The following is a 27,528-nucleotide window of genomic DNA, read 5'->3' as shown; positions in this document are numbered from 1 at the left end:
CAGTAATGTGTACATTGTTCTTAGCAGCGCTGCTCACTTCCTCGCTTCTAGCAGATGAAGAAACACTGCGTGGAGCAGCTGGTGTTGTTTTGGGTGGAGGTGGGCGGAGCTGTGGAATCACAACATCAGATCTACAAACGGTGTGCGCGGACGCAGCGCGTGTGCGCGGTGAGGCTCCGCTGGTTGCAGATCGGTGCAGCGCTTGTTTTAGCTCGCCGAGAAGTTTTCACCTCGCTCGACCTCTACATGGACTGCGTGTTTCAGGCTCCTGCACCAGCCGTGGCGTCCACATGGGTCGGATCATAGCTGCAGGGTCGACCGTGCTATTAGGTTATTCGTATGGCCGGAGCTTGCTGCAAGTGTCCGGTCTCTCTGTCCGTGTTCAAGCGCTCTCTCTCGGTGGCGCCGCGCGGCTGCGGGTCCGCTCCTCGGTCCCTCCTTCTGGGCTGGAGGCTGGGGGAGCGGGGCCTGCAGGAGGCCGCCCGACCCTCCAGCGCAATCAGACCCGCAGGTTTTTATCAACACACGGCCTTCCTCTGTATCTCCTGCCAGGAGTCCATGAGCGAGAGTCTGCGGACCTGCTACCTGTACCTGAATCAAACCAGCCGGAGCTTCGCAGCGGTGATCCAGGCGCTGGACGGGGAGCTGAGGTGAGGAAGGGCTCCGCATGCAGGGGTGTGTCTGCGGGCATGTTTTCTGTCCTGAAGGGCAGAACCAGGGGCGGTGGCTGGGCTACTTCCCTTTTCCCTCACTAGTTTACGTGTGAAATGTGCAAAACAAAAGATACATTACTACCTGTAGTTCAGACTTTGCATTGGATCCGTTGTGGTCTTTGCTTTGTCTCATGACTCCAGAAAACTCTACACAGCTGAAATGCAGGTACATCCTGGGGACTCTGAGTAATGTTTGTGTCAGTCACCCAACATGTCCTTTACTTCAGACAGCATGTTGCATCAGGATAGCTAATCAATAGCTTATCAGTTCAACCAGGGGTGCAGCCTCAGTAGGCCAAAATGCATGTTAGGTAAAGCGTTTTTAGGGAGTAACTTCTGGAGGACAAAGATAAAAATTCAGCATTGACCCTCCACTTTAATACTGGAGGAAAAATATTTCTTTATTTCTGTCCATTACAAAGTAAAGTGACCATCTGTGTAGGTGCATGGATACAGTGTGACGAAGTTCATTACACAGTAAAACATTCATAGTCACTTATGTTTGCAGCTTACTCATTATTGATAAATCAATAGATTCTTTCTCACTCAGCGTCAATAATGACAGTCGGTCCATCTCATGTCCTCCCTCCTGTCTTCATGATGCAGACACGCAGTCTGTATTTTCTACCTGGTGCTTCGAGCGCTGGACACGGTGGAGGACGACATGAGTATCCCTCTGGACAAGAAGGTGCCCATGCTGAACGACTTCCACACCTACCTTTACCAGGACGGGTGGTGCTTCACTGAGAGCCAGGAGAAAGACCGACAGGTTCTGGAGGACTTCCCCACGGTCAGTAGCACTGCATGGTGGTGCATAGAGGGGCGGTAGGCTGCTGCTTTAGGCCCCCCTTACTGATGTAGTTCTTTTTAAATGACAGATGTGCAGAGAAAATGCACAGCTGTAACATTTCTACTGTCCAAAATGAAATCTTTGTCACTCAGATTGAAAGCTGATATAAATCATTAACTACAATCCTAATGTGTACCGACCAGATATCGCTGGAATTCAGAAACCTCGCTCAGGAGTACCGAGACGTCATCTCAGACATCTGCCACCGTATGGGAGTGGGAATGGCTGAATTCCTGGAAAAGAAAGTGGGATCCATGAAGGAGTGGGACCTGGTAAATCACAGCCTTGTGTTTCCATTACATTAGAATAACAGAGATACTAGACAAATGAGGAGTATGACGTGTTTAACTGGCAGTAAGAAGCAAATGTGTTAAATTGTAAAAAGACAAACGGACGTCTGGCAGTGTTTCTCCTCCACCTTGGAGCTGGTAGTGATCATTATGTCAACAAGAATATGGCCATTAATGTGATTTTGTCTTAAATTATATTAAAACTATAGAGATATTATTGTGAAAGACTCCTACCGCACACTACACTGTGTAAAACTTCCTCTAAATCAAATTAAAAGCCTGTGTCGTTCTTGTTTTTTCCTCTGTGCAGTATTGCCACTACGTTGCCGGGCTGGTCGGCATCGGCCTCTCTCAGCTGTTCTCTGCGTCCAAGCTGGAGGACCCCGAGGTGGGGCGGGACACCGAGCTGGCCAACTCCATGGGCCTGTTCCTCCAGAAGACTAACATCATCCGAGACTATCTGGAGGACACGCAGGAGGGACGTGTCTTCTGGCCACAAGAGGTGAGAGCGTGGTGTGGGCTGGTTTGTTTTAGCTGTGTGTGTGTGTGAGACAGTGAAAGAAAATGCTCCTGAATGCTTTTCACTGTTGAACCCACTCAAACTTAAATATTTACTCACATTTTATCTGCTGAATGTGTCGATTATGCACACTGATTTTATGCAGCAGGAGAGTTGTGCCACATGTCGGTCAAACGTTGATTCTGTCTCTTAGGAAAAGTAATATTTTTAAAACTGTGATGCATCTTTTACAATTACAGTTTTGTTGTTATTGATGAGAGAGACGACAGTTAAGGAGAGAAAAAGCAAAACGACACGACTTCCTTTCAACATCATATTGCTGAATATTGAAAAACAACTATGTGCCTCATGTGATGTGTTAATCTCTCGTGTCCTTGGTGTCCCTGTGCAGGCTTGGAGCCAGTTTGCAGGCCGTCTGGAGGACTTGGCCCAGCCGGAGAAGCTGGAGGCGGCGCTCTCCTGTCTCAACCTGCTGGTCACTGATGCTCTGCGACATGTCCCGGATGTCATCGCGTACCTGTCTCGCCTGCGCAACCAGAGCGTCTTCAATTTCTGTGCTATTCCACAGGTGTGGCCTGATTCTCTTCTTACTGCAGGCCAGCGATGTAGTGATTGAAACTGATTTGCATGACATGATATTTTAGTTGAATGCTCAGATAGGACTGACAGGCCTTTATTTAATTTCATCACTTTCTTCCATGTGACTGCATTTGAGCAGGTGATGGCAATAGCTACACTATCAACATGCTACAACAACCCCATGGTGTTCCAGGGAGTAGTGAAGATCAGAAAGGGACAGGCTGTCACGCTCATGATGGAAGCCACCAACATGAGAGCCGTGCAGACCATCATCGCCCAGTACAGCCAGGAGGTCGGTGTGTTTGTGTGTTTGCTCTCTTATTTTCCACCGTGTCGGTGCACTTTAATACAAACAGTCTCCCTCTGCGCAGATTTTACAGAAGGTTTCCCTCACTGACCCGTCACGAGACAAGACGCTGCACATCCTGGCTCTGATCCGAGAGAAGTCCGCCCTGTCACAGTCCAGCCTCCCCTCCAGGACCCACCACCTGTCGCCCATGTACCTGTCTGCTGCCATGCTGCTGGCCGCCCTCAGCTGGCAGTACCTCAGCACCACTGCAGCACAGGCACAGGGCACCGGCGACATGCAGGGACAGTGAACCCATTTACCCTCACCCCTCCTGGGGCCCAGAGACTCACAAAGCCCCTTTGGACTCACTCTGGAAGTCTGCTTCTCGTCTGACTGGAGGAATCTGAAGCACCTCTCCCCACTTTGCCCTCTGTATTATGGCTGTTACAAGACCATGGACATATTTAGTCTTTGGAGTGAGCTCTTGTAGCAGGCTGGTGTCAGGAGGTTGTTTGATAGTGATTCCTAGTTGTCCATCCTGCATCTGGATAAATTATTTACACACAGTGTTGTGTGGTTATATTCACCAGCATAAATGGCACATTGAAACCATTCAGGGCGTCTTGTTGTTTGATGTCTATGGTGATCGTGTTGTTTTTTTTTTTTGTGTCATTCGTTTTAATCATTGTGACCCTTTGAATTGACTACGATTATTCAGCATGTTTGATGATTTCAAGACTGAAATTAATAGTTTAATTTTCTCTTTTACGTGTGCTGAAAAGGTGAAAATGCACCGTACAGGCCCATTTGAGGATTGTGGGGGACGCTGTCACCAAACTTCATTACGTTTTGGTTTAATTTTGTGTCAAATCTTAGTCATGTTTTTCATTTCAGATAAAAGCTAGTTCAATATTCCAATTTTTTTTTGTTGCTACACTCAAATGAATTTTCACACCAGTGGATTTTACAGTAGATGAACTATATGTTTGCATAGATGACAGCAACTTCTCACAGTCGAGAACACTTTTATGTCTGTGTTCTCTCTGCTTTTTCTCCTCTTTCAAAGGACGGAGAGTAGAAACAAAGAACATTGCAATTTCAGGGTAGTTTTGACATGCACTGTTTTAAACACTGAGGGAGAACAGATGTGATTTCTGCTACATTTGATATCTGAAAGAAATGCATATTGAGACTGCTAGCTAAAGTGTCCTTAATGCAGCTTTGGTGAGTAGAGAGGCTAGCACAGAGTAACCTTGTACAGAACCAAAGGAGAGCTACAAGCATTGCTATGTAATGTGAAATCTTGATATGTACATATTTGAACAAATAAAGAAGAGTCTGAACAGTCAGAATGGTGATGATGCATGAAGCAGAAGTCGTGTTTTAGAATCACCTCCTTGTGGCTGTATGCTGGAGGAGAATACAAACGTTTCACAAGTGCACAATTCAGCATGTAAAACCAAAGCACATGGAGACATTATACTCTCTTGCATTATTGGTGCAGCTACGCAGGCGGGTGCAGTAGCTCAGTCCATTCAGGCACTTGGTTTGGGGATTGCAGGGTGGCCGGTTTAAGTCCAGAGAGGACGGGAGAGGAAGAGCTGCCAGTTGACATCTGGGGCACTGCTGACGTGCTCTTGAACAATGCACCTAACCCCTAACTGCTCCCTCTTGGTGGAGAAGAGGGTGGAAACCTTTATACTGAACTCCGTATCTCTCCTTGCACGTGTATAGATTTCTGCCTGCTCAGACGTGTGTGTGTCATTATTATTATGTTGACTGTGCGTTTATGTGCGTGTTTCTTAAAACACATTAAAATTCCGGCAGCATATGAAGCTGCGGGTCTGTTCATCATCTGTTTAGTTGCTTTGTTCCCCTTTTCTTTAGCGTGATCAATGACAACCAGTAGTTGTGTGAAGAGGACATTAAAATCTTGAAATTCAGAAATAAGTCTGATGGTTTGTAATTTAAAAACTCCAGTCAGTATATTTGAGCTGTGGCTGCAGACTCTCAGTGTTTTTGTCCTGAACATCTTTAATTTTTCCATAAAACTAAGCTCTGTGGTAAATAGAAACCTGTGAACAAGAGCTGCGGCTGTCTCATTCACATTACTGATTCTTGATCTTTTGGTTATTTTCTTGATTAGTTGATTGATTCCGGGGTCAATGACACGTTAGGAAAAAAAATCCCAAAGCCAACAGTTCTAAAGCCAATCATATTCACTTTACTATGATATAATACAAATAAAAGCATAAATGTCACATCTGAGAGGCTGGAAAGAGCACATTTTCCTCTTTATTCCTTGAAAGTTACTTAAAGGCTTTATCTCCTCTTCATGTGATTGGTTTATTTGGTTATAGTGGGGTTAAACTTGATTTTATAGATTATAAAATTATATTAGATTTTAAAGCACAGGTTCAAGGTTCAGACACTGTGCTGTGCTTTGTTTTGTTTTAGTTATCTTTCTCTGTATGTGTGTAAATGAGGAAATCTTCATTACAAAGCAAAATAATGCAGAAGAAAGATTTTCATGAGATTAATAACGATGGTTGGTTGCATACGTTCTCTTTATTGCACGCCATAACTTTAAAATCACCTGTCGACCTCTGCAAGGTTTTGTCAATCACATGACGCGTGCAATGAGGATGCATTCATTACCCAAACATGTGATTCCATCGCTTGTGAACAGGACAGTGAGATGTGAGAGGACAGAAGAGGACTGGTGTTCTGTTCAGGGAGACATCCACCGAAAACAGCTGCAACAGGTAAATATGAAGACTTGTTTTCTTTGACTGTGTTGTTATGATTTCTTTAATGAATGTTTCATCACGTTTTACATGACATCTTTATATTTGTGTTGTTTGCTCATAAGAGGAGAGTTTAATGTTGCATGTGCCAGCAAACATACTATATAAATAGTAATCAATGGTCACTTGATTTGCTGACTCATCCAGATTTTACTACTATTAATCACTTACTTACTGGGAAAATATGGCTTTAATAAGATTTAATTTCTGAAATGCAGTTGTTGGTGTTGACGTTGAAGTCTGGCTGTCATCTGTTTTGCAGGATGCGTTCACTGGCCCTTCTCTGTGTCCTCGTGACAGTCTCTGTCACCTGGGCTCGTGCTCCCCTCCCGCTGCTCTCCTCAGAGATGATCAACCTCATTAATAAGGCCAACACCACCTGGACGGTGAGCCCCTTTAAAGCAGCCCATCTGTATTTTCTGGGTACTTCCTGTACTTTTGGTAACTGTCTCTGCACCGTACTGTATGTCCACCTGAGGAAACCAGACAGTGATCATGAATGTTGTGATTAACCTGTGATTTTTACCACTTTTGCTCCAGGCCGGGCAGAACTTCCATGAGGTTGATATCGGCTATGTGAAGGGACTGTGTGGGACTTTACTGAATGGACCCAAGCTGCCAGAGGTGTAAGTGTAAATAGTGGTGGAAAGTAACTAAATTCTACTTTGTCTTTTCTTAACTCTCTTCTCCACCACATTTCAGAAGGAAATACTGTAGTTTTTACTTGTACTTGTACATGTATTTGACATGTGACATTTTCAGTACATTTTCCTGATTATACTCACAAACTAACATTTTCAGTGCAGACTACTTTCACAGTCTGGTATTATACACCACATATGAGGGTGTGTGGCCATGGATTTATGTGTGTGAGTGTGTGTGCAGTCCCTCACACGCCCAAACAGGTGACAGTCAGCAGGTTCATCTTATCTGCAGCGCTCAGCGACCGTCCTCTCTTGTTCAGGTTTCACAACATTGAAGGCATAAAGCTTCCAGACAGCTTCGACCCGCGCCGGCAGTGGCCCAACTGTCCCACAATCCAGCAGATCAGAGACCAGGGGTCCTGTGGGTCCTGCTGGGTAAGACAGACCAACAAAAGGACACGTGAAGATAGATTTCAGTGGATAGTAACAGAACCAGCAGGGTGGTTAAAAGATGCTCAATTCAGGGGGACCAAAGCATAAAACAAGTGCACTTTAGATAACCAGTGTTATCTTTCTTGATATCCCACAGGCCTTTGGGGCAGCTGAGGCGATATCTGACAGGCTGTGTATCCACAGCGATGGTAAGGTCTCTGTGGAGATCTCAGCTGAAGACCTGCTGTCCTGCTGTGATGAATGTGGCATGGGGTGAGTGTCTCTGCAACGTGCCAGCAGGTTATTACTGCTCATATTTAGTGTCAATAGTAATTATAACAGCAGCGAAGGAGGAAGTCAGGCGATGTAGTATAAAGAGCATGAAAGTCTGGATATGGAGGAGGAGGGGTGAATGGGTTGAACGAACACTGAACTCTCATGGTGCTTTATTTTCCCGTGGATGCAGCTGTTTTGGTGGTTCTCCCTCGGCTGCTTGGGAGTTCTGGGCAAAGAGAGGGCTTGTGACAGGAGGAGCATATGACTCCAAAACTGGTAAGTGTGAGCTGAGATGGCTTTGTACAGCCATTTTGTTTAACATCTGCACTGAAACCGATGGTGTGTTCAACAGGCTGCCGACCCTACAGCATCGCTCCCTGTGAGCATCACGTGAATGGAACTCGTCCTCCCTGTCGGGGTGGACAGGAGACTCCTAAGTGTGAGGAGCGCTGCAGTGATGGATACTCGCCATCCTATCAGAAGGACAAACACTATGGTACAGACCTCTAAAATCAGCTGTTTCCACCCCACTTCTCTGTCATGCCTTGTCCTGCTCCTAGCTTTGATGTTGTTGCTCTCTGTGTCTTCAGGCAGACACTCATACAGCGTCCCGCCCCAGCAGGAGCAGATCATGACCGAGCTGTACAAGAACGGGCCTGTGGAGGCGGCTTTCTCTGTCTATGCAGATTTTCTGCTGTACAAGACCGGTGAGGCCGATCTGACTTTACTGCCACATTAACTACAGCTATGAAACTGTATATTATAGGATGTATTTAAGTATTTATTCTTTAGAAAATAGGAAGCAAATGTGTTCAAATGTTTCTTCTGTGCTGTAGGTGTGTACCAGCATGTGACAGGTGAGATGCTGGGCGGTCATGCCATCAAGATCCTCGGCTGGGGGGAGGAGGATGGGACGCCCTACTGGCTGGCTGCAAACTCCTGGAACAGCGACTGGGGAGATAAAGGTGCGACAAACCAGGGTTTGGGGCTCTTTTTTGTTCTAGTATTCTTTCAAGTGCAGAACAGACCAGCGTCTCATAATCTGTCAGTGTTGTGAGTGATATGGTGATACAAGAAGTGTCGGACACACGTCGCGTTTTGTATCTTCTCATTTCAGGCTTCTTCAAGATCAAGCGTGGAAATGATGAGTGTGGTATTGAGTCAGAGGTGGTTACAGGAATTCCATTCAACTAGATGGAATGAGTCTTGACTGCAAACAGTCATCAAAGAGAGTCAAGCAAGAAAGATGTTTAAAATAGAGATTTTATGGAATCAACAGGGAATAAATTACGCAACATGGTGAAACAAGAACTTTGTGCTTGCTTTGTTCTAAATAAATCATTATGTTGATCTCCGGGTGTAGTTTTTCCCAGTGAATGGTACAGTATTTTTGCAGCTTCACAAGCAAATTTAAAGAAAAAGTTATTCAAAATAGATTTAGATGGATAGATGGCTAAATAGAAATGATGTTAAATAGAGAAATTATCAGACTTCTCTGCTTCCATTTTAAGGAACCAAACAAGGAAATATTGTGCTTTTCTGAGCAAAAACTGGAGAAGTCCATGCATCCATCTTGACTGCCACAAAGAACAGGGGGATGTATTGTGTGTTGAGATGGATTAACCTTAGGGCAAGAATGAGCTGAGCACCTCCCATATGGACCCCTAACCTAAAGCATTTTCCCCAGAAACTAACCAGCATTGTTAAACGGAAATAATCCCCTGCCCCAAGCTGTGCTGTAAGCCTGCAACAATTTAATAAAACACAAATGTGTTTATGGACCGTGTAAGCAGAAAATGCAAAAAATAAATAAATAAATAAATAAAATAAAAAATATACACACAGTCATGTTTCCATCACTTAACTAAGTATATAAACATAGAATAACAGCAATTCTTAGAATCTAACTAGGTATATAAACACAGAATAATGGCAATTATTAAAAGTAAATATATAAACAAGAATAACACCAATTGAATATATATTGATTATATATACGCACACTTTTTGTGAGTTGACAACTGCAGTAATATATACATAAACCAGAAGGTGGCGGTAAGGCGCATGATAAGATTGTTACCAGCTGGCCTGCAGTTGAAAATGAGAGAAGAAGAAAAGCACATCCGCCTGATCTTCCATGTTTGTAGTCTGTGACGGTCTGACGCCGCCGTACGTCCTTGGTGAAGGCGGACCACGACACGAGGCGGACTTTGACATTGGCCGATCCTCTTCGATCGTACGATCCTCGGCTGTGATCTGAGAAGCAGGAAGCGGCCTCCCAGTCCTTCGTGGTGGATCCCGGCGGCTCTCTCACCTCCTCGTCAGGGCTGATGGGAGTAGAGGAGGGGCCTGAAAACATCTTTAACGTTAGCTGCTGGTGATGAAGGCAGGTTGTCCGTCCGTCAGGTGTCTGTCCCGTGTGTCGGTTAACTCACCGTCAGCTAGCAGGCTAGCTCTCTGCTGTAGCTCGGTAGATCAGAATGTCTTTGGCATGTTTGGAGCTGTGGAGAACATACTGGGAGTGTGTTTCCAGACCTGACACCGTGTTCATCTGCTCCCTCACCGCCGCTCTGTGCTACCTGTGGGGCCGCCGGTGTCAGGTCAGTCCCTGCGGTCCAGGCTGGCGGTCATGGTGATGAGAAACCAGGCTTTTCTCTTCTTCTTCTTCTTCTTCTTCTTCTTCTTCTTCTTCTTCTTCCGTGTTTTATGTCATTTTTCCTGTTTTCTACTCGCTTTTATTCATTTACCCTATTCAAATAATCTAGGATTTTATCTTTTTTTTTTATTTTTATTTTTTTTTTATTTTTTTTTTTTAATGAAAATATGTAAAAATGTTATAATGTTAGATAGTTTGCATGTGTTTTGTTTCAAGAAAGCTGAGGGCACTTTAAAACAAATTTCATTCATACAACATTATGTGCAGGCCTCAAAAATAATGCTTATTTACCAACACTCTTATTTAAGCATTAATAACATAACGTATATTTTTAACATCGTATGATGCAGTCATGAGGAGATTTAAGGGCATTTGTAAATGAATTCTTGATGTCACTTAACATAGTTGTGACATTTATTATGACATGTTTTTGTCAGTTTTGAATCTATTGACTGTTTCAATCCATCTGTTTAACTTACACAAGTTTTAATTGTTGACAAATTCATGAATAAAACTGTGAAAATGCCTTCAGGTAACTTGTTTAGTCAGACCAGCTGTCCCAGAAATGTTTGCTGCAGCACACTGGCCCTCTCTTTGAAGCTCCATTCCTCTCATACTCACTCCTCCTCTGAAGCCACCTGTCTTGTTTTGCGTGCTTTCTCACCTGTCACAGGTGCCCCCGTACTTTCAGAAATCATCACTTCTCTTTGTCCTCATCACGTCTCTTTTCCTCCCAGACGCCGGCCCTGGTTTCTAGCAAGGCTTTCAGTGCCTTCCTCCACACGCACTGTCCGGTGGTGTCTGAGTGCTTCAGTCCCACTCCGTGGTGCTGGGGGGGCCGGCTTCAAACGCTGGTCTGTGCCCTCCTCAAGTCCAGACCCCCCGTCACTTATCGCAAGTACGGCTAACCTCATGCACGAGTTCCCCTTGTTCTGTCGACACAGACGTCTCACTGCTGTATCTGTGTATATATTGTGTTCCTCCAGTGAGCTGATCCGTATGGTTGATGGCGGTCAGATCTCTCTGGACTGGGTGGACAATCAGGCCAGCGCGGCTTACCCAGAATCCTCTACCCGCCCCACCGTGCTGATCCTCCCAGGCCTGACAGGGAACAGCCAGCAGTCCTACGTGCTGCATGCCATCCGCCAGGCCACCCGCCACGGATACAGGTCAGTTGTGCTCCTCGCCCGTCTCCTGTCCACCGTCCTGCAGCAGCTGTAGCTGTTTTCACCGAGATGGTTTCTTTCCTAGATGCGTGGTCTTCAACAACAGAGGCGCCGCAGGGGAAGAGCTGTTGGCAAGTACAGTGATTACATTTCTGAGTTTTTCTGGAGCGACTTACAATAAGTGCATTCAGACATGTGGCAACGATCCAAGAATAGCAAGAATCATACGAGTGCAGCAGCGTGGATCCTGGTCATGTCACATTTGAGTCTGACGTTTCCCGTTCCCTCTGTCATTTCAGCGCACTGTGTGAAGTCGCCTCACATCTGTAGAGTTTGCACATTGATCTCTGCCTATCAGTCTGCAGGGAGCACTATTTTCAGCAGGCTTGGGAGATTATAGCAGTGTTGTAACCAGCATGATTATTGTCCTAATGCCCCAAGGTTTTGAAATGAGGAAAAACAAGTCAATGGTCAGTGCATTTTTTTCCACTTCTTGCTGGGTTACATCGTCATGGGCAGTTACAGAATCACACAGTTGGCCAGCGTTTGGCAGCTGTAGCTGTGCAGCTTTTAACCTGGATTATGTACTAAAATTCTTCATATTTGCTTTTCATTTGTCGAATATTCCTCTCTGCCGCCAGTCCTCGTTTGTGATTGGTCACATGTGGCAAACACCGCCCCTTTTGTGTCAAGGCGCTCATGGATAAATTTGGAAACCCTGGGTTGACTTACCGACTTTATAACCACCGTCGTGTGACCGCTTAGCGTGATTGCAGTCGTTAAGCTTAGCGTACCCAGATAAGGAAAAGATATCCTGGGTGTGAGCTTAGAAAAGGCCACTTGGTATCTTCTTATTATATTCATTCACCAATTTGGGACAGAAACAGAACACTTTGGAAGGCTTACTGAGTACAAATCTATCCTCACAGCACTGAGCAGTCCCAAAAATCTCCTACTTACAGTAAGAAAAACTGAAAATTCTATTCAGTTGCATGTATTTTTGTCACAGTGTGCAAGTTAATAAAGACCTGAAAGGCAATGTCACTTTGGGAAGTCTGCCACTGCTTCTATTTCCAAGAAAGATTAAAGGATATCGTTGGTAATAAGAGAAATACAGAGTAACACCAGCTGTAGCAGCTCGAACAGGAAGTCAGTGCATGTGACGCTCCTGCTCTGTCCCTCTGCCCGCCTCAGACGCCTGTCACCTACTGCGCAGCCAGCACCTCAGATCTCGAGCATGTGGTGCAACATGTCAAAGGACTTTACCCAGACGCCCCCGTGCTTGGTGCTGGTGTGTCGTTAGGAGGGTGAGTTGGTGGGCTGCTTTCATTTCTCTGAGAAAATATGAGCAGAAAGTCTTTTCATGCTCAGATTTACTCTCTCACGTCTTTCCCCGTGTTTCGTCTTCTCTTCTTTCACCCTGTGCAGCATGATATTGTTAAACTATCTGGCCCATAAGGGCGCAGCGTCAGGCATGGTGGCGGGTTTTACCATCTCTGTCCCCTGGGATGCGCTGAAGTCGTCCGTCTCGATGGAGGAACCGCTCAACTGGCTGCTCTTCAACACTTACCTCACGAGGGGCCTGTGTCGTGCTGTCGCCAGGTCAGCAAACTTTCACACATCCCTGAATTTAGTTTGTGGACTCAGTTTTGAAAGAAATCTGTTTCTCATAGGCACAGGAAGGTTCTGGAGAAAGTGGTGGACATTGACTTTGTCTTGAAGGTATGGGCTGTTCTTTTACATGCACTTTTCTGTCCTAGTTCCGCTTCATCTCTTCCTTTATGTGTGATTGCCTTTTCTTTCCATTCTCACCTCATCTCGTCCGTCTCTTCCAGGCACGGACAATCCGCGAGTTTGACGAACGCTTCACCACTTTGCTGTTTGGTTACAAATCTTGTACGGACTATTACAACGATGCCAGCCCGGGCAAAAAACTCCCCAAAACAGCAGTACCCATCTTGTGTCTCAACGCCGCAGACGACCCCTTCTCCCCCCAGAATGGTAAATGGAGAGAAGATGGACATCGTGATAGACTTTGTCTTTTTTTCACATATTTCCAGACTGTGTGCCATGTTTGCTTTTAATTTCATTGTGATTTGCACTTTATTACACTATTTATTTTTCTTTACCCAGATAAAATCTAGTAATTCTGTCTTCTCGACCCACCAAAAATCCCACCAGATGTGTAAATACAGGCATCAGCTGTCAGTGGTGTAGGGAAACAGGGAAACTAGGGGACTGAAGTCGCTGTCACTGCTTTCTTTTTCAGCCAGCCAGGATGCTTCATTTGCTTTAGCTAAATCTGACTCCCCTTTCAATGTATTTCCTCCCACCAGCCTTCCCTTTGACCATAGTCCAGAGCCTGCCAAATGTCGCTCTTTTGTTGACGGCCCACGGTGGACACATCGCCTTCCTGCAGGGCTTGTTTCCCCGCGGCGAGAGCTACATGGAGCGCCTCTTCAGTCAGTTTGTCCGAGCCGTCTTTGAACACCCGAGGGACATCAAGAAAGCCTGTGGCATCAAGGAGGAGAAGACGAGCTGATCGTCGGTCCGTTGGCCCTCTGAACCTGAATATCAGAAGGACTGCTCGCTACGATGAACACGAGGTCACTGGCCACAACATCATAGCAACAATTCAATAAAATGCATTGCTCAGCTTTGCATATCTCACCACTGAAATGTTGGGTTTGCACCAAAAATGACCAAGTTCATTGTACAATCTTGTGACCTCACTGTAGCTAAGCTAATCTACCTCCTCGCCGTCTCAGTTTCTTTTTAGGAAGAAATTAAAAGAAGATTTAAAAAGTCATTTTTCAAGTATTCCAGAAATCTTGCAGCCAAGCTAATGCCTAATATTGTATCAGCACACACAAACACACCAAAAAACATGTGTATTATGGATTCTTTTGCTATTTTTCAATGGAATGTAAATTGCTTTTGATCGCATCGTGTCTCCCACACGCCGTCCCATCTCCTCGTGCAGCACTGTAATGTATTTGAACACAAAATGCACACGTAGCAGAAAATGAGTGTTTGGATTTTAGACTTCATTTAAAAATGTTCTTTAAACAGAAATGAAGTGACTGTGAAAGCTAGAGCGCGAATGTCGTCCTATTGGTGTTGTTTTGCCTCACTTTGGTTTTGCAAGACTTGTTTTCCTTGAAGTGTGTAACATGCCTTAAAGGATTACGCTTTCAGCCCTGCGTGCATACCGCACAGACAATGTCTCAGCGCACACACACTCTGAGGTAATCCTGCAAACAGCCCAGTTGTTAGAGCTGTCAATCTCAACCGGACAAACATGCCATGAAGAAGAGACACTTTTAGAATCGTAGGCTTAAAATAAAAAAATCTGTTCAAGGTGTTGTGTGCTTGGTTGCAGTGAAAATGATGCAGCACATCAGGGCTTAATGAGCTGACAGCCAGTAGATCTCAGTGTGTTACCTGAAGTATTTGCACCTGTAATTTAATAGCGAGAGGTGCTGACTTGACACATTGAATTTAAGATGTGCAGTCTTTGTACAAGGGCAAGGTGTATGTGTGTGTGTGTGTGTGTGGGTGTGTCTGCACTGAATGTCTTAAAACATGAAGGTTTTATGATGTGTATCACTGACCATTTTTATTTTAAATTTATGATTTCTGTCATTAATCAGAAGCTGCAGTTGTTTATTTTGACTCAAAAACACAAGCGTATTAAGATTCTGTTAATTATATTATCATCTGCTTTAATGGAAATTTTTTTTTATTTTTTTATTACCAGTTTCAGTTTGTATGAGCTGTAACCACTATGCAAGTGTGGGCTTTATGATCTGTTTGGTTTATTGGTTACACTTGAATTAAAGAACACCTTTTCATATCAGTTGATTTTACATCATAAATAATATTAACAGATCGATAGCGACGCATAATCAAGCCTGGCTTTGTCTTAATGAATTCATATCACCATGTTGGTGCCAATGGAAAATTGTCCAAAGACATGCACGGCCTGTCACCGATCCCCCCCCCCCCAGGTCCATAGCTGAAATCTGAGTCGTTTTATCTCTCAGCAGTGGGGTCATTAATGTCGCTGATTAACCAGACAGAGTATCAATAATTAACCGTGAACAATAAAGACCCACACCCTCTGTCACAATGCTAACCCTTCAGCCTCATTTAGATTCATGCAGTGGCGCTGTGGCCTGGAAAACATCCAGCGGCATGTGGAAAAATAGAAGCCCGATGGAGGAGACGCGTTCAGGCTCCAGCAGATGTGATCCCGAGTCGTCCTGTTTGGCCTCGGCTTTGATAATTTTCCCTCAGCTCCAGCTCTCAGTGACGGGAGTGGGGCTCTCAGAGGAGACGCACTCAGCATGATCATGTTATAAAGAGGCTGTCTTTGAAAAGCTGGATCTTTCTTATTGGCTTACAAAAATATCAGGGTGGGAGAAAAGGTGGAGGAAGGCGTTTGAGAGAATACATGAAGCTCGTCTTTGCTGCTTGTGTGCTTCATGTCACTTCCCCTTTCTGCCATCTTTTACAGTGACTTTCTGTTTACTTATGCCTCCAGTTTCAGTTTCTCTGATTTACATCAGTAGGACATAATAAATCACTGCTAAATATCACAGAAATCAAAAATCAGCATGGCAGATACGCCTTTAAGTAAAAACAAGTTAATTTTGAAAGACAGCAAATAAAAAGTGGTGAAATCCAACACAAAATAGTTTCTTAGACCCCAACTTCAGCTTTCTCTCCAGTCCATCCTCCTCCTCCACCTCCTCCTCCTCTTCCTCCTTCTGTGTTCCTCTACCTGGTGTGATGGGAGGAGCCTCAGGTTATCGTTAATGATTCAACACCAGGGCTGCTGAGATTGACAGATAGAGAAAGAGGAGGAAAGATTGAGAGTGAGAGATAGCCGGAGAGAAGTAAAAATAGTGAAAGCTGCAGAGCAGACATGGCAGTGTAAGCCGAGAAAGTGGGCAGCCGTGGAGGAAGTAATGCCAGAGAGGTTGCAGACTGCATGTGTGTATCTGCTCAGGTGTGTCCAGTCTGGGGGTCAAGCAGAAATCGAAGACACAGTGAATACTTCTCTACAACTGAAAGTGGATCCTGTGAGCAGTTATTATTTGGCTCCTATGATCCATGCGGCCTTTGTAAGGTGGACAGACAGTCATCTTCTCTCCTGATCCACACACAGCCTGCAGGTGAGTGTGACTCTGGTTTAATCTGTCTACATGTTATACTGTCTTTGAGAGCTGGGCAGGTATGTAGACAGGTGTGTTCACATGGCTCATTGTGTTTAAAGTACAGATTCTTCATTTTACAGGGTCATAAACAGCGAAATACACCTTTTTCATGCTTTCCCTCTTTGAGGTATTGCAGTTATTTTGCGTTAAATAAAAAGATGAGAGTCTGCATGTGCCAGAAACGCCTAAAATCCGGTGAAAGAGCTCACCTTAAACACACCGTCTCACTAGACACATGCTCTCTCCAGGTTTCTATTACAGAGAACCTTATGAGAATTCAGCTGTAGTTACACTTGGCCATGAATTAGTAATGAGGCAGTATGGAGTGTACAGTATGATGCCTGTATCAGTGTTATGGTGATCAGTCCAGTCCTCGTTTCCTGCTGTGCAGCAGACAGAAATACCCCCCCCTCTTTTTTTTGGTTTTCCATAGCTAATTTTTCATTTCCCGTTCTCTCGTCGGATCATTTACTGGCAGAGTCACTGCTTCTCTGAACGTCTTCCAAACATCTCTGATCACTGCTAGAAATAGGAGACAAACTTAATCAGCTCTAAACGTTGTGGCTTTTTACTCTTCATCCAATATGGCTGCAAATATACCTGAGACATTTCAGTCTTTTGTAGCCTTTGCATCACATGAAAAGAGTAAAACAGCCCATAAACAACCAGAAGCATGCAGCTGCTTATAGGATCGCGGTTTGAACTCCGGCTGCCCTCCGGCTAAAAGCGCAGAGTTAAACTAACAATGATTTCCCTTCATTAAATGTTGACCAGCAGGCAGTAAAGGTTATCATCCCAATCTGCCTCAGCTACAAGCTACAAGTAGAGCTGCAAGTTCCTAGAAAGCTTGTGTTTGTTCACAGCTCTGTGTGTGTGTGTGTGTGTGTGTGTGTGTGTGACAGGTTAATGAAACACCCTGAGGCGAATTTGATGCTATGCTGCAACATGTAGTTAAATTTTTTTTTGTCACCATTATTGTACCCTGTAAAATTCTAATGACCATCCAGCTTTGTCCTTCCTGCACCACAGGCCTATTAACTCTTAGCACTGCGGGTCATTGTGTTATGTGCTGGATTGAATTATTAAATTGTTTTTGATACTGAGTCATTTGTGTGATGGGAAATCTCACATCCAATGAAGTTGTCTGTTTTTCAAGGTCCAAATTTTCTCATCCAGTATTTCGTTCTGTCCACTCTTCGATAGTGGAGCCATTTTTTTTCTTCCCCTGCCACAGTCTCTTGGTCTGTTGCTCAGTGACTTTATGATTCGCTTGAACATCCCGTCTAATCTCAGAGCTGTCCAATGTTCAGGGTGAGGCCGCGGTGACTGGGGTCACGTGATGAGCGAACGTTGGCAAACAGCTTGTCCAGCTCAGCCTTTGCTGGAGCGGATGTGTGCGTTTAGGATATCAGTCGGGTGACCAGTTAGCTTGTGTTTGTAATGACTGTAATGTTTGGCCTGTCAATAGAGATATAAACATCTTTCAATTAAGAGCAAAATCAAAATGGCAGGGGAGCCTCATTAGAAGGGCTTTTGTAAACAGTTGACCTGCATGAAAAAACACAGTGGATCCGGTGTGCAGATCTAATGAATCTGCGTCACTTAATTTGTTAGCATGCGCAAACATTTGTTGTTACGTAGGCTAGATCCACTCTCCACCTTCAACACTAAACTATACAGCAGAGGTGGTTTATGTCACCCATTATAATAGAAGCAGAGAGAATTAAGAAGTACATATAACAGCCTGCAACAAGAGAGATAATACAGAAGGTTTTTGTACTGTTTTGAGAGGTTTTGTGCCATTATCAGTCACAGGTACGGTAATAGATCTTTAGCAAAAGCTGGCAGGGTGTGACAGCATTCAGAAAGCACCCTGTTGACTGTCCATCATTAGTCTGCATTATTCAGTGGGGCTCTTGCTGTGTGCAGGCAGTGGAATAGGGCTCAGCGCCTTGTGAAAAAGGCACCAGTGTAGTAACACACAGCTGAAATATGATATCCGGGCTTTTGTGTGCAAGTTTTCACACAAATCATGTTTAGTGGCCGACTGTATTTTATGTCTGTGTTCACATGCATTTTTTAAATGTATTCCCACCTTTCTGCCTCCAATTGTGCTGCAGTTTACCTGTTAGATTCCACCCATATAACTTTATTTATTCTTTCTTTTTTCCCCTGTAGTCATGGAGAAGCAGCTAGAGGAGCTGAAGCAGCAGCTGGAAAAGCAATGTCTGATCAATGAGGAGCTGCAGAGGCAAAACAAGGACCTGGGTGAGTGCAACCCTAACTTTATCACCTTAAAGACGTATTTCACGTTGGACCACGCCAATCGCACAGCTGGCTGTGGTCTAGCTGGGCTGTGATTACATCTAGCTGTGATATCAGACTGTAGTATAGTGAGCTGAGAATAAAGTCATCATCTATCAGCAGGACAATTAAGATTGTGTTCTGTGTAGACTTTAGGGTGTAAGTTAGCCTGCAGCGGATGCAGAGACCGTAAGACTGTTTGTGTTCATCTCAGCCTCTGATTGCAGAACTCAGCAGAAACTCCAGCTCTTTCTGTTATTCTCCTCCAGTCTCTCTCGTTTTTAGTCTCGTCTCTGCTCCTATGAAGCAGGTTCATAAAGCCCCGGGATAAGTGTGAATTTCTCAAGTTGAAACAAGTTTTGAACTCACATACGCATCTTTGTGGCACCACTATCAGCAAGTTTGTGTCTAGTCACATTTCAATTGCTTTCGTGTGCATGTGCATTGCCCTGCGCTCTGTCTGAGCACAGTTTGACTACAGTTATGCTTAAATGCATGCTTTTGTAGAATTACTACATTAGCATCAGGGTAAAAGAAAGAAATCAATTGCAGCTTAATAGCAATAAAATACAAGTCTGCAACCACACAGGCAGACTTTAAAAAAAACATCTTTGAGACCACACATATCAGCTGGTTTTAGCTTATCCCACATATTTTATCATTGTATACTGGCCTATCAATAATGAGACATTGTAGCTCAGTAGTTGTAGTTTAGAAAGAGTATCTGTTGTTCACCAGAGGGCACTCTGTAACTGTGAAATGTGCTGCCAAAATATTGCCATTCGATATGTTAAACTCTCAAATATCAATGTGGGTAAAAGCTTTAAAAATCCCGTATTGGTTGGCAATATGAGTAAGATTTGTCATCCATGTGTGTCATGAAGGGAGAACATGAATCATGGACTATAGCTCAGGATGTTTCGTACATTTAACACGTTTCTCTGCTCTTATCCTCAGAACAACGATTGCAGGAGAAGGAGAAGCTTTTGCAGGATCTGCAGAGTCAATATCATGATCTGGGTAAGAGTTCAACATGGGCATGAGGGGCAGGGACACACACACACACACACACACACACACACACGATCAAGGTGACCTTTGATTCTTCTACGTTCAGCTGAAACATGGCAGCCATTTAAAGTAATTAACCATCCATTTGTGTTCCTCTGTTTGTCTCTCACAGAGTTTCCCTCCCAGAGTGGTAATGAGATTGAACCGGAGGTCAGGAAGAGCCGTGCGGCTGTAATCGCCCCCGAACCGATCCCTGAGACCCTGGAGATTACGCGCACCAGGGTCAAGAAAACTGTCAGGTTGGTAATCGGTACTGCTGATGAGAGAATATCCCATTTAAGTAAGGGTGCACAGGGTTTTTGCTCCGCAGTTGTGCTAAATCTGATGTAACTGCCTCTCCTGCACCTTAATAATGTGCGATGCGCTTGCATGTTGCGTGGGAGCTGCTAAAAATTTCAGTGACCTGAGATCAAGATGACTTCTTTGACCTCCCATCTTCAGTGAGACAAATCTGATCGTCAAAGCCATCCAGAAGAACGACTTCCTGAGCCGCCTCGACGACGAGCAAACAGCCATGATGGTGGACCTCTTGGTGGTGTCTGACTTCAAACCAGGGGAAGACATCATCAAAGAGGGCTCTGAAGGAGACAGCATGTATATAGTAGCAGGTGGGGACACGCTTGAGTGTGTGCTTCTGTCTGCAGGTGATAGAGGATGTCATTTAAAATTGTCTTAAAAATTGAATTCTACACATTTGCATATCGATCAACTTTCCTGCCCTTCCACCTTTTAGCTGGTGAGCTCCGTGTCACCCAGGCAGGCCGGGACCTCCGCACCCTGACCACTGGTGATGTGTTTGGGGAGTTGGCCATCTTGTACAACTGCAAACGGACGGCAACAGTTAAAGGTCAGCCCCTGTAATGAGTCCTGGAGGTACAATAACAAAAAAAAAACCAAAACATTTACCTCATGTGACCGACCGACTGTTTCTGCTCAGAGGGAAGGAAGGTGCCTCCACAGATTTCAAATGTCTTGTCCTCACGTTAATGACTGAAACAAACAGGAACGCCTTATTTCCACTGTGGTCTTTGACCCTGTTTTAATTAGACATCTTGCTGGGCTCTCTTCTTCTGCAGTGGTATAAATGGTTTTCCAACTGGAGAATTGGCGCCAATTGACTGCCACCTACTTACGCCTAACAATCACGTAGCGGTAGTGGATGGAAACAGCATTTATTTGGATTTTCTTTTGCTGATTTTCTCAAAATTAGGTTAAAATTGGTGACACACTTGTCTTTGTCACTTGTCTGATGGAAGCACAGAATTGCATACAGTGCAATACAAACCACGACCAAATGAATGAGTCTATAAATTAAATGTGAACATCCGCATACGGAAGTCCATAGAGTGGTTAAAAACTGTAAAGCATCTAAATAGGGAAAGCACTTCACCAAGTCAGCTACTTCATTTGTAACCACTCATTACAGTCTTAATCGGCCTTCATCACTTTCACTTATGTTGCAGCAAAGACAGCAGTGCATCTGTGGTGCATGGAGCGGCAGACCTACAGGACGATCATTGCCAACAAGTCCAAGAAGAAACGCGAGGAGCTCATGGGCTTCCTGAAGACGTGAGTGTCCTCTAGGGTTATCCTGTCATAACAGGTGCTTTTCATGGCTTAATGGAGCATGTAACATCTATTTGTAACTCTGCTGCTATATTCTTTATATGCTTTATGTGCACAGGTCTCGAACTCTGAAGGACCTGAATGATGTCCAGTTGTCCAAAATCATTGACTCAATGGAAGAGGTGTGTAGATGTCCCACTGTACTGAATTGACTGTTGTGACAAATAAAAAGCCTTCTAGGTTTAGTCTCAAAAACAGACCTTTAAGTTAAAACCAAGGCTGTTTTTTTTCCCTGTAAGTCCCAAACTTTATTTTCAAGACAAACATATGTGATACGCTGTTGTCGGTATATGGTGTATTCCTCAGGTGAAGTACCAGGACAAAGAAGTTATAGTTCGAGAAGGAGCCGAAGCACACACGTTCTACATCATCCTCAAAGGAGAGGTAATATGGCATTATGTTGTGTGCACAAACTCACATTTAAACCTATACTGTGTGTATACTGTGTGTGTGTGTGTTTATATATACATTGTGTGTTTCCTCCTCAGGTCCTGGTGACTAAGAACGTGAATGGGCATCAGAAGCAAATTCGTAGGATGGGAAAAGGGGAACATTTCGGGGAACAGGCCCTCATACGGTAACCATGGCAACGCAGTACATGCCTGAGGACATTTTGTTGAAGCCTCGTGCAACATTCACCCCTCCGTTCACCTCCCTTACCCGCTGTCATCTTTGACATTATGGCGGTACAACCTGCAGAAAATCTTCTAAATGTGAACCGTCAGTGCAGTGACACACAAATCAGCCAGTTTGGATTAGAAAATTGAAAACATTTTGCAGATATTTAACTGTTCAAGTCTTGTGCAGTAAGGTAAGGTGTGGGTGTCAGTGGTACTGTACAGCTGAGCTGATGTGCAATGTTTTTCCTCTTGTAGGGAAGTCTTGAGAACTGCCACCTGCTCTGCTGACGGCCCTGTTACCTGCTTCTCCATTGACAAGGAGTGAGTTTCAAGTTTCTCTGAATGCAATTACTCACAAAACTGTGTGATTTTTTTAAGGGAGTCTGGGGACTTTCTCCACGGACGACAAACAAATAGCCTATATTGGTGACAGTTGATCTCAGTGCAACTTGAGTGCATTCACACCTGTACTTTGAGCCGTCCACTTTTGATTGGATCACTCATTATGCATGCTGATGCCAGGTGTAAACAGGGCCTCTGACTTGACATCAAACTGTGCAAGTGAAGGTGATGTTCCTGCTCAGTCAGCAGCTCTTGAAGGTCCTTGAAAGAATTCCTCCAGCGTGTTGGTTCTCTGTCATTGTTGCCTTGTTTGCATTGCTTGTTTGTTTAACTAACAATACCTTCCTCTTCTTAAGGGTATTTGAAGAGACCATTCCCATAGAGCACCTGGAGCTGTTTGACGAGTATGTACTGTAACACTTCATTTTCTAACCATGAAGCACTTCTTCCATGCTGTGTAAAGGAGATACACCGTCCTGATTAGATTCCTACACAAATCGTAACTCTCATTTGTTTTTTTTTTCACTCGCAGCTCCAAAGTGCTGCAGGAGGCACAAGCTGCACAGAAGACGAGGTGAGCCGTGGGAGATACGGCACTGTGGGTGCAGGCGGAAATAAATTCAACACAGTCATTCCAATCACATAAACTAGTTCCTTGAAATGAAATTGCATTGGTTCAACGTTCTCGCTCTGTCTGTCTCCAGCAGTCCCAGCTCCACTCTGAGGTTTAAGGATCTGGTTCCTGTGTTGTATCAGGAAGGTCGCTATCAAGGAGATCCTGTCACGCTTGGAGTTGGAGGGTTTGGCCGTGTTGAGCTAGTGAGCGTATTTGACTTTTACTATTTTGATATTTGCTGGAAGGTGAGATGCGTTAGTTCTCTTCAAACCGTAGTGGGGTATACAGTCATACAGTCTCTAGACAGTCTCTGAAGCTAGCTAGCATACATATACACAGTGCACTAATGGTTTTAGTGATTATCATTGTTTTTCTGTCATCCTAAGATGACCACAGTGAATCATGGGACATATTATGCCATGAAGCGAGTCAGCAAGAAGCACATTGTTGCCAAGAGACAGGAGGAGCACATGCTGTTTGAGAGGAAGATCCTCAAAGCCACACAGTGTGACTTCATCGTCAGGTATCTGCCAACACACACACTCATACGCAATCCTTTAATCACAACATCTAAATACAGCGTAATGTGTAGAGTGGTAATTGGTATTTAATCCCGCCTTTTATTCTCTCTCCGTAGGCTTTATGCTGCTTTCAAAGACACGCGATACATCTACATGGTCATGGAGTTCTGTGTCGGAGGAGAGGTCTGGACCAAACTCAAAGAAGTGTGAGAAAACACAGACAAAAAAAAGTCTAGTATCTCATTTCTTCATTTAAATAGAAAACAACATTCAAAGCGAGCAGAGGAATTTGTTGCTGAGAGAGGGGTATTTCAACCCTTCATTTCTCTGTGATTTTCAGAGGGCGTTTTGACGAGCCCATCGCTGTGTTCTGCACTGCCTGTGTGGTGGAGGCCTACGCCTACCTCCACAAGAAGAACATCATGTACAGAGACCTGAAGCCTGAGAACCTGATGCTGGACGTGAAGGGCTACGTCAAACTGGTGAGTTCTCCTCTGTGCATGTGTGTCGAATTCAACACTGTGAGGACAAACTGAACATTCAGCACGTGTTCAAGGTGAGGGAGAATTACGGTCACATTAAGTTAGAACATTTCTAGTGACACCTAGTGGTGAACACTGGAGAAGTTACTCAAAACTCTGGAATAAAAGCAGCGCTGGGTTACACAGCTTTACAAAAGTTTAAAAGCAGCCTAGCTTGAATATAATTTCTAATACAGGACGCAATTTATGTGCCACTAACATTTTAAGGGTTGCACCACCTAAAATAGTTCCAATGGAGGCGAGATACATCGTAAATCTTCCTAGCCCTGAATAGGTGTAAAGTCCCCTGTAAAATATTGGTTCGCATGGAGCATGCAAATGCTAATCAGTAGGATGTACTACCTGTGTGTGTGTGTGTGCGTGTGTGTGTCTCTATGCAGGTGGACTTTGGCTTTGCCAAGGAGATGGTGCGTGGTGAGAAAACCTACTCGTTTGTCGGCACTCCTGAGTACATGGCCCCAGAGATCATCAAGAACCAGGGACATGACTTTGCGGTTGACTTTTGGTCCCTTGGGATCCTGATCTATGAGCTGTTGGTGGGAAGGTAATGCTAACGCTAATACACACACTCTCATTTGGAAACAAGCATCTCTGCTGTCTTATGTGGTTCATATCAGACAAGCTCGTATTAATAAATGATTCATAACAAAAGGAATTCTCACAAGAGTCACATAGCTGTGGTGCGAGAGTGAATCATGAATGAGTCAATGTTAGCCAGTAGATGGCAGCAGGGAAATGTGACTGACGGCTGCAGGATTCAGCGTCTGCAGGCACAGGTGCAGGTTACCCAACAGCAGCTGACTGACCAGTTGATTTCTGAGCCATATTCATGTCAGTTGGTGGAAAGACTAAAACAACACTCTCCTCTCTTTTCTCATCAGCCCTCCCTTTTCAAGTTCAGAGCCTCAGAAGATTTATGCCAAGATTTTGGATGGTGTGCTCAAGTATCCACCTTACTTGAGTGAGGCAGCCAAGTCCATCATCAGCAAACTGAGCAGGTGAAACGATCTTCATGATAAAAATTTCATATACTGGTGATGCTTTCGTATGAATTCAGAATGAGCTCAATGTGTTGCCTAAGTAACTTTCTCATGAAATCATGTAATATGCATAAAAATTCCCTGCTGGAGGATAATTGACATCGCAGCACCCCGCTCCCGTTCTGCCGCAGAGACTTTGTGTGCATGCTGTGTGTTTTTCATTTTTTAAAAAGACATTCGATTGTGAAAGTTACTATTTGACTGTGAAAAAAAAAAAAGGTGCCCTCTTGCCTAACACGTTCTGACCAAGGCCAGAGTCACACAGCGTCACTGTCACTGGTCGAAAATGAAGCATAGGCCAAGCTGAAACGAGTAAATAATTCACCGGATGTCATAATCATGGCAGGTCTCACATCTCGGCTGCAGAGAGAATGATTTGCGCTCTGAGAAATCTAAAAAGCCACGTTTGGAAATACTTCGGATTTTGGCCAGTATGTACCACCAGTATGCATATTACCTAACCTGTACATTTAGACTCATTCATTCACAGGCTTTACCATGAATGAATAGTTAATTCTCCTCACTCAGCTGGTCTGTGCTACAGCATCCATTGTTTCAACGGTGTAAGTTGTCATAAATAATACCTGAGCTAGTTTATGTCATGACCTTCTCACTAATTTTCGTGCACTGACCCCTTGTGGTTATTTAGCGCTATGACGTTTCATTCATATAATTATTATACCGTGTTAAATTTCCTATTCGATGTCACAGTGAAGTAATTAATATTATTCTGTGATGCAGATATCACAAACCACAAATCCAGTAAATTGAACACTGTATCTGCTAACACTGCCAACACACTCACCCTTGAAAATAAATGAATGTTTGAAGATAGACACTTCATCATTTTTCTCTCACTGGAAAATTAGGCCAGTTATGCACAGCCAGATAGTCACCCACGCTGTTGATTACCATGCCTGTGAAAATTACACACAGGTTTGAGCATTTCATACAGTTAATCCAAGAGTGGAGCATGAATTCAGTACCCAGTATCATAACATGCACGTGTATTTTTATGCCTCCGCACTGACGACAGCTGTGGTTGGAGCATTATGTTTACAGGGTTTCTGTCCATATATATGTATGTATGTACCATTCTTGTGAATGTGATAGCTCAGGAATGGCTTATAAATCTGGCACCTATGTAAATTCATTAAAAGTCTTCACTCCATATATTATAGAAGTCTGGACAGACATGGACGTAAACTGTAACTTGACTGGTTGGTGGAGGCAGACAACCACGAGGCCGTAATTCTAGTTGATGCAAATCTCTTGGGAAGTGGTACTCAAATGTCTGAATGATGTCTTCATGCGTTTTTTCTTGCAGACCTCGGCCGGGTCAGAGGTTAGGAAACACCAAGAATGGAATCAAAGACGTCCGGCATCACAGGTGACCATGGCAGCGTATATGAGTGTTTGATAGTAAAATACAGCTTGATCATTGAGTGAAAAGGCACATTATGTATCCACCAGCTGGCCTGCTTCTCTTCTCGTCTTGACAGTTTGAGTTCCTTTACTGCTGACTGAGCTTTTCAACTGTGGATGAATCATTTCAGTTATTTCTCACTCTCAGCGTGTTTGACCCGTGCTCTCCTTCATCTTTTCCCTTCAGGTGGTTCAGCAGTATGAACTGGCACAAACTGCGTGTGGGTCAGCTTGACGCCCCCACAGTCCGACTCATACGCAAGGTTAGTCAAAAACCACTCGCTGAGTTTGTTTACTATTATGTGAAAAGTAGCTTTTGTGTGGTTGAAGAAAAACTGAAGAACAGGGCCAGGAATAGATGGTGTCTGATTTTTTTTAAAATAAAGACAAACAAACAAGACAACTAATCAAAGCTAACTGAAGACATTAAGGTCAAAACACAACTCAAAGTCTCTGGATGAGAGGTGGTCGGCCCTGCAGTCCCCACACTAGAAGCCTCTCTTCTGATGCAGGCAGGGGAGCTCTTAAGCACTTAAGTCCCAGATCAGGTGCACCTCATTCAGCAATCAGATGTAACACACCTGGGCAGAGCTGGAGAGGACAGGAGAGGAAGAGGGACACACAGCACAGGGGACACACAGCCGTGACAGTGTGCCAGACAGAGTTGGCCAAATTCAAGTCCTCAGCTGCAAAAGATGCTGTTTAAGAAAGAATTTAATCACTGGGAGGTTGGCTAATTACAAGGTTTAATCACTGAGGGCTTTTCATCTTTTAAAACATTTTCCCAGCAGAATTGAATGGCAAAAACCAAAAATCCCCCCAAATAACGTTTTGTTCCAATTCTCACAGTTTTTTTTATTTCAATCAGCTGTTTTTCTTTCTTCCCTCAGGGTCCCTGCTACATCAACTTTGATCGTTTCCCTCTTGATCACACTAAGGCAGAGGAAGAGTTCTCTGGCTGGGACCGTGACTTCTGA

The 27,528-nt window shown here is 44.2% G+C and overlaps 1 protein-coding gene and 1 pseudogene across 2 annotated transcripts in view; both read left to right on the top strand.

Annotated features, from left to right (window-relative positions):
- Positions 1-4,606, top strand: part of fdft1 (farnesyl-diphosphate farnesyltransferase 1) — a 7,024-nt gene extending 2,418 nt beyond the window's left edge. The window contains exons 2-8 of one of the 2 annotated variants that reach the window (XM_076755982.1): positions 553-650; positions 1,320-1,503; positions 1,707-1,835; positions 2,164-2,355; positions 2,765-2,941; positions 3,092-3,244; positions 3,324-4,606. In XM_076755982.1, coding sequence (XP_076612097.1) covers positions 553-650; positions 1,320-1,503; positions 1,707-1,835; positions 2,164-2,355; positions 2,765-2,941; positions 3,092-3,244; positions 3,324-3,551 — 1,161 coding nt within the window. In that variant the 3' untranslated portion in view covers positions 3,552-4,606. Of the gene's footprint in view, positions 1-62; positions 651-1,319; positions 1,504-1,706; positions 1,836-2,163; positions 2,356-2,764; positions 2,942-3,091; positions 3,245-3,323 lie in introns of those variants that run through there. The other variant, XM_076755981.1, reaches the window with a different exon arrangement.
- Positions 4,443-27,528, top strand: LOC143336657 (uncharacterized; annotated as a pseudogene).

Source organism: Chaetodon auriga, chromosome 18, assembly GCF_051107435.1.
Source record: "Chaetodon auriga isolate fChaAug3 chromosome 18, fChaAug3.hap1, whole genome shotgun sequence".
Classification (NCBI taxonomy): domain Eukaryota; kingdom Metazoa; phylum Chordata; class Actinopteri; order Chaetodontiformes; family Chaetodontidae; genus Chaetodon; species Chaetodon auriga.
The sequence above is the reverse complement of the archived record's forward strand: the minus strand, read 5'-3'. Positions and strand labels throughout refer to the sequence as shown.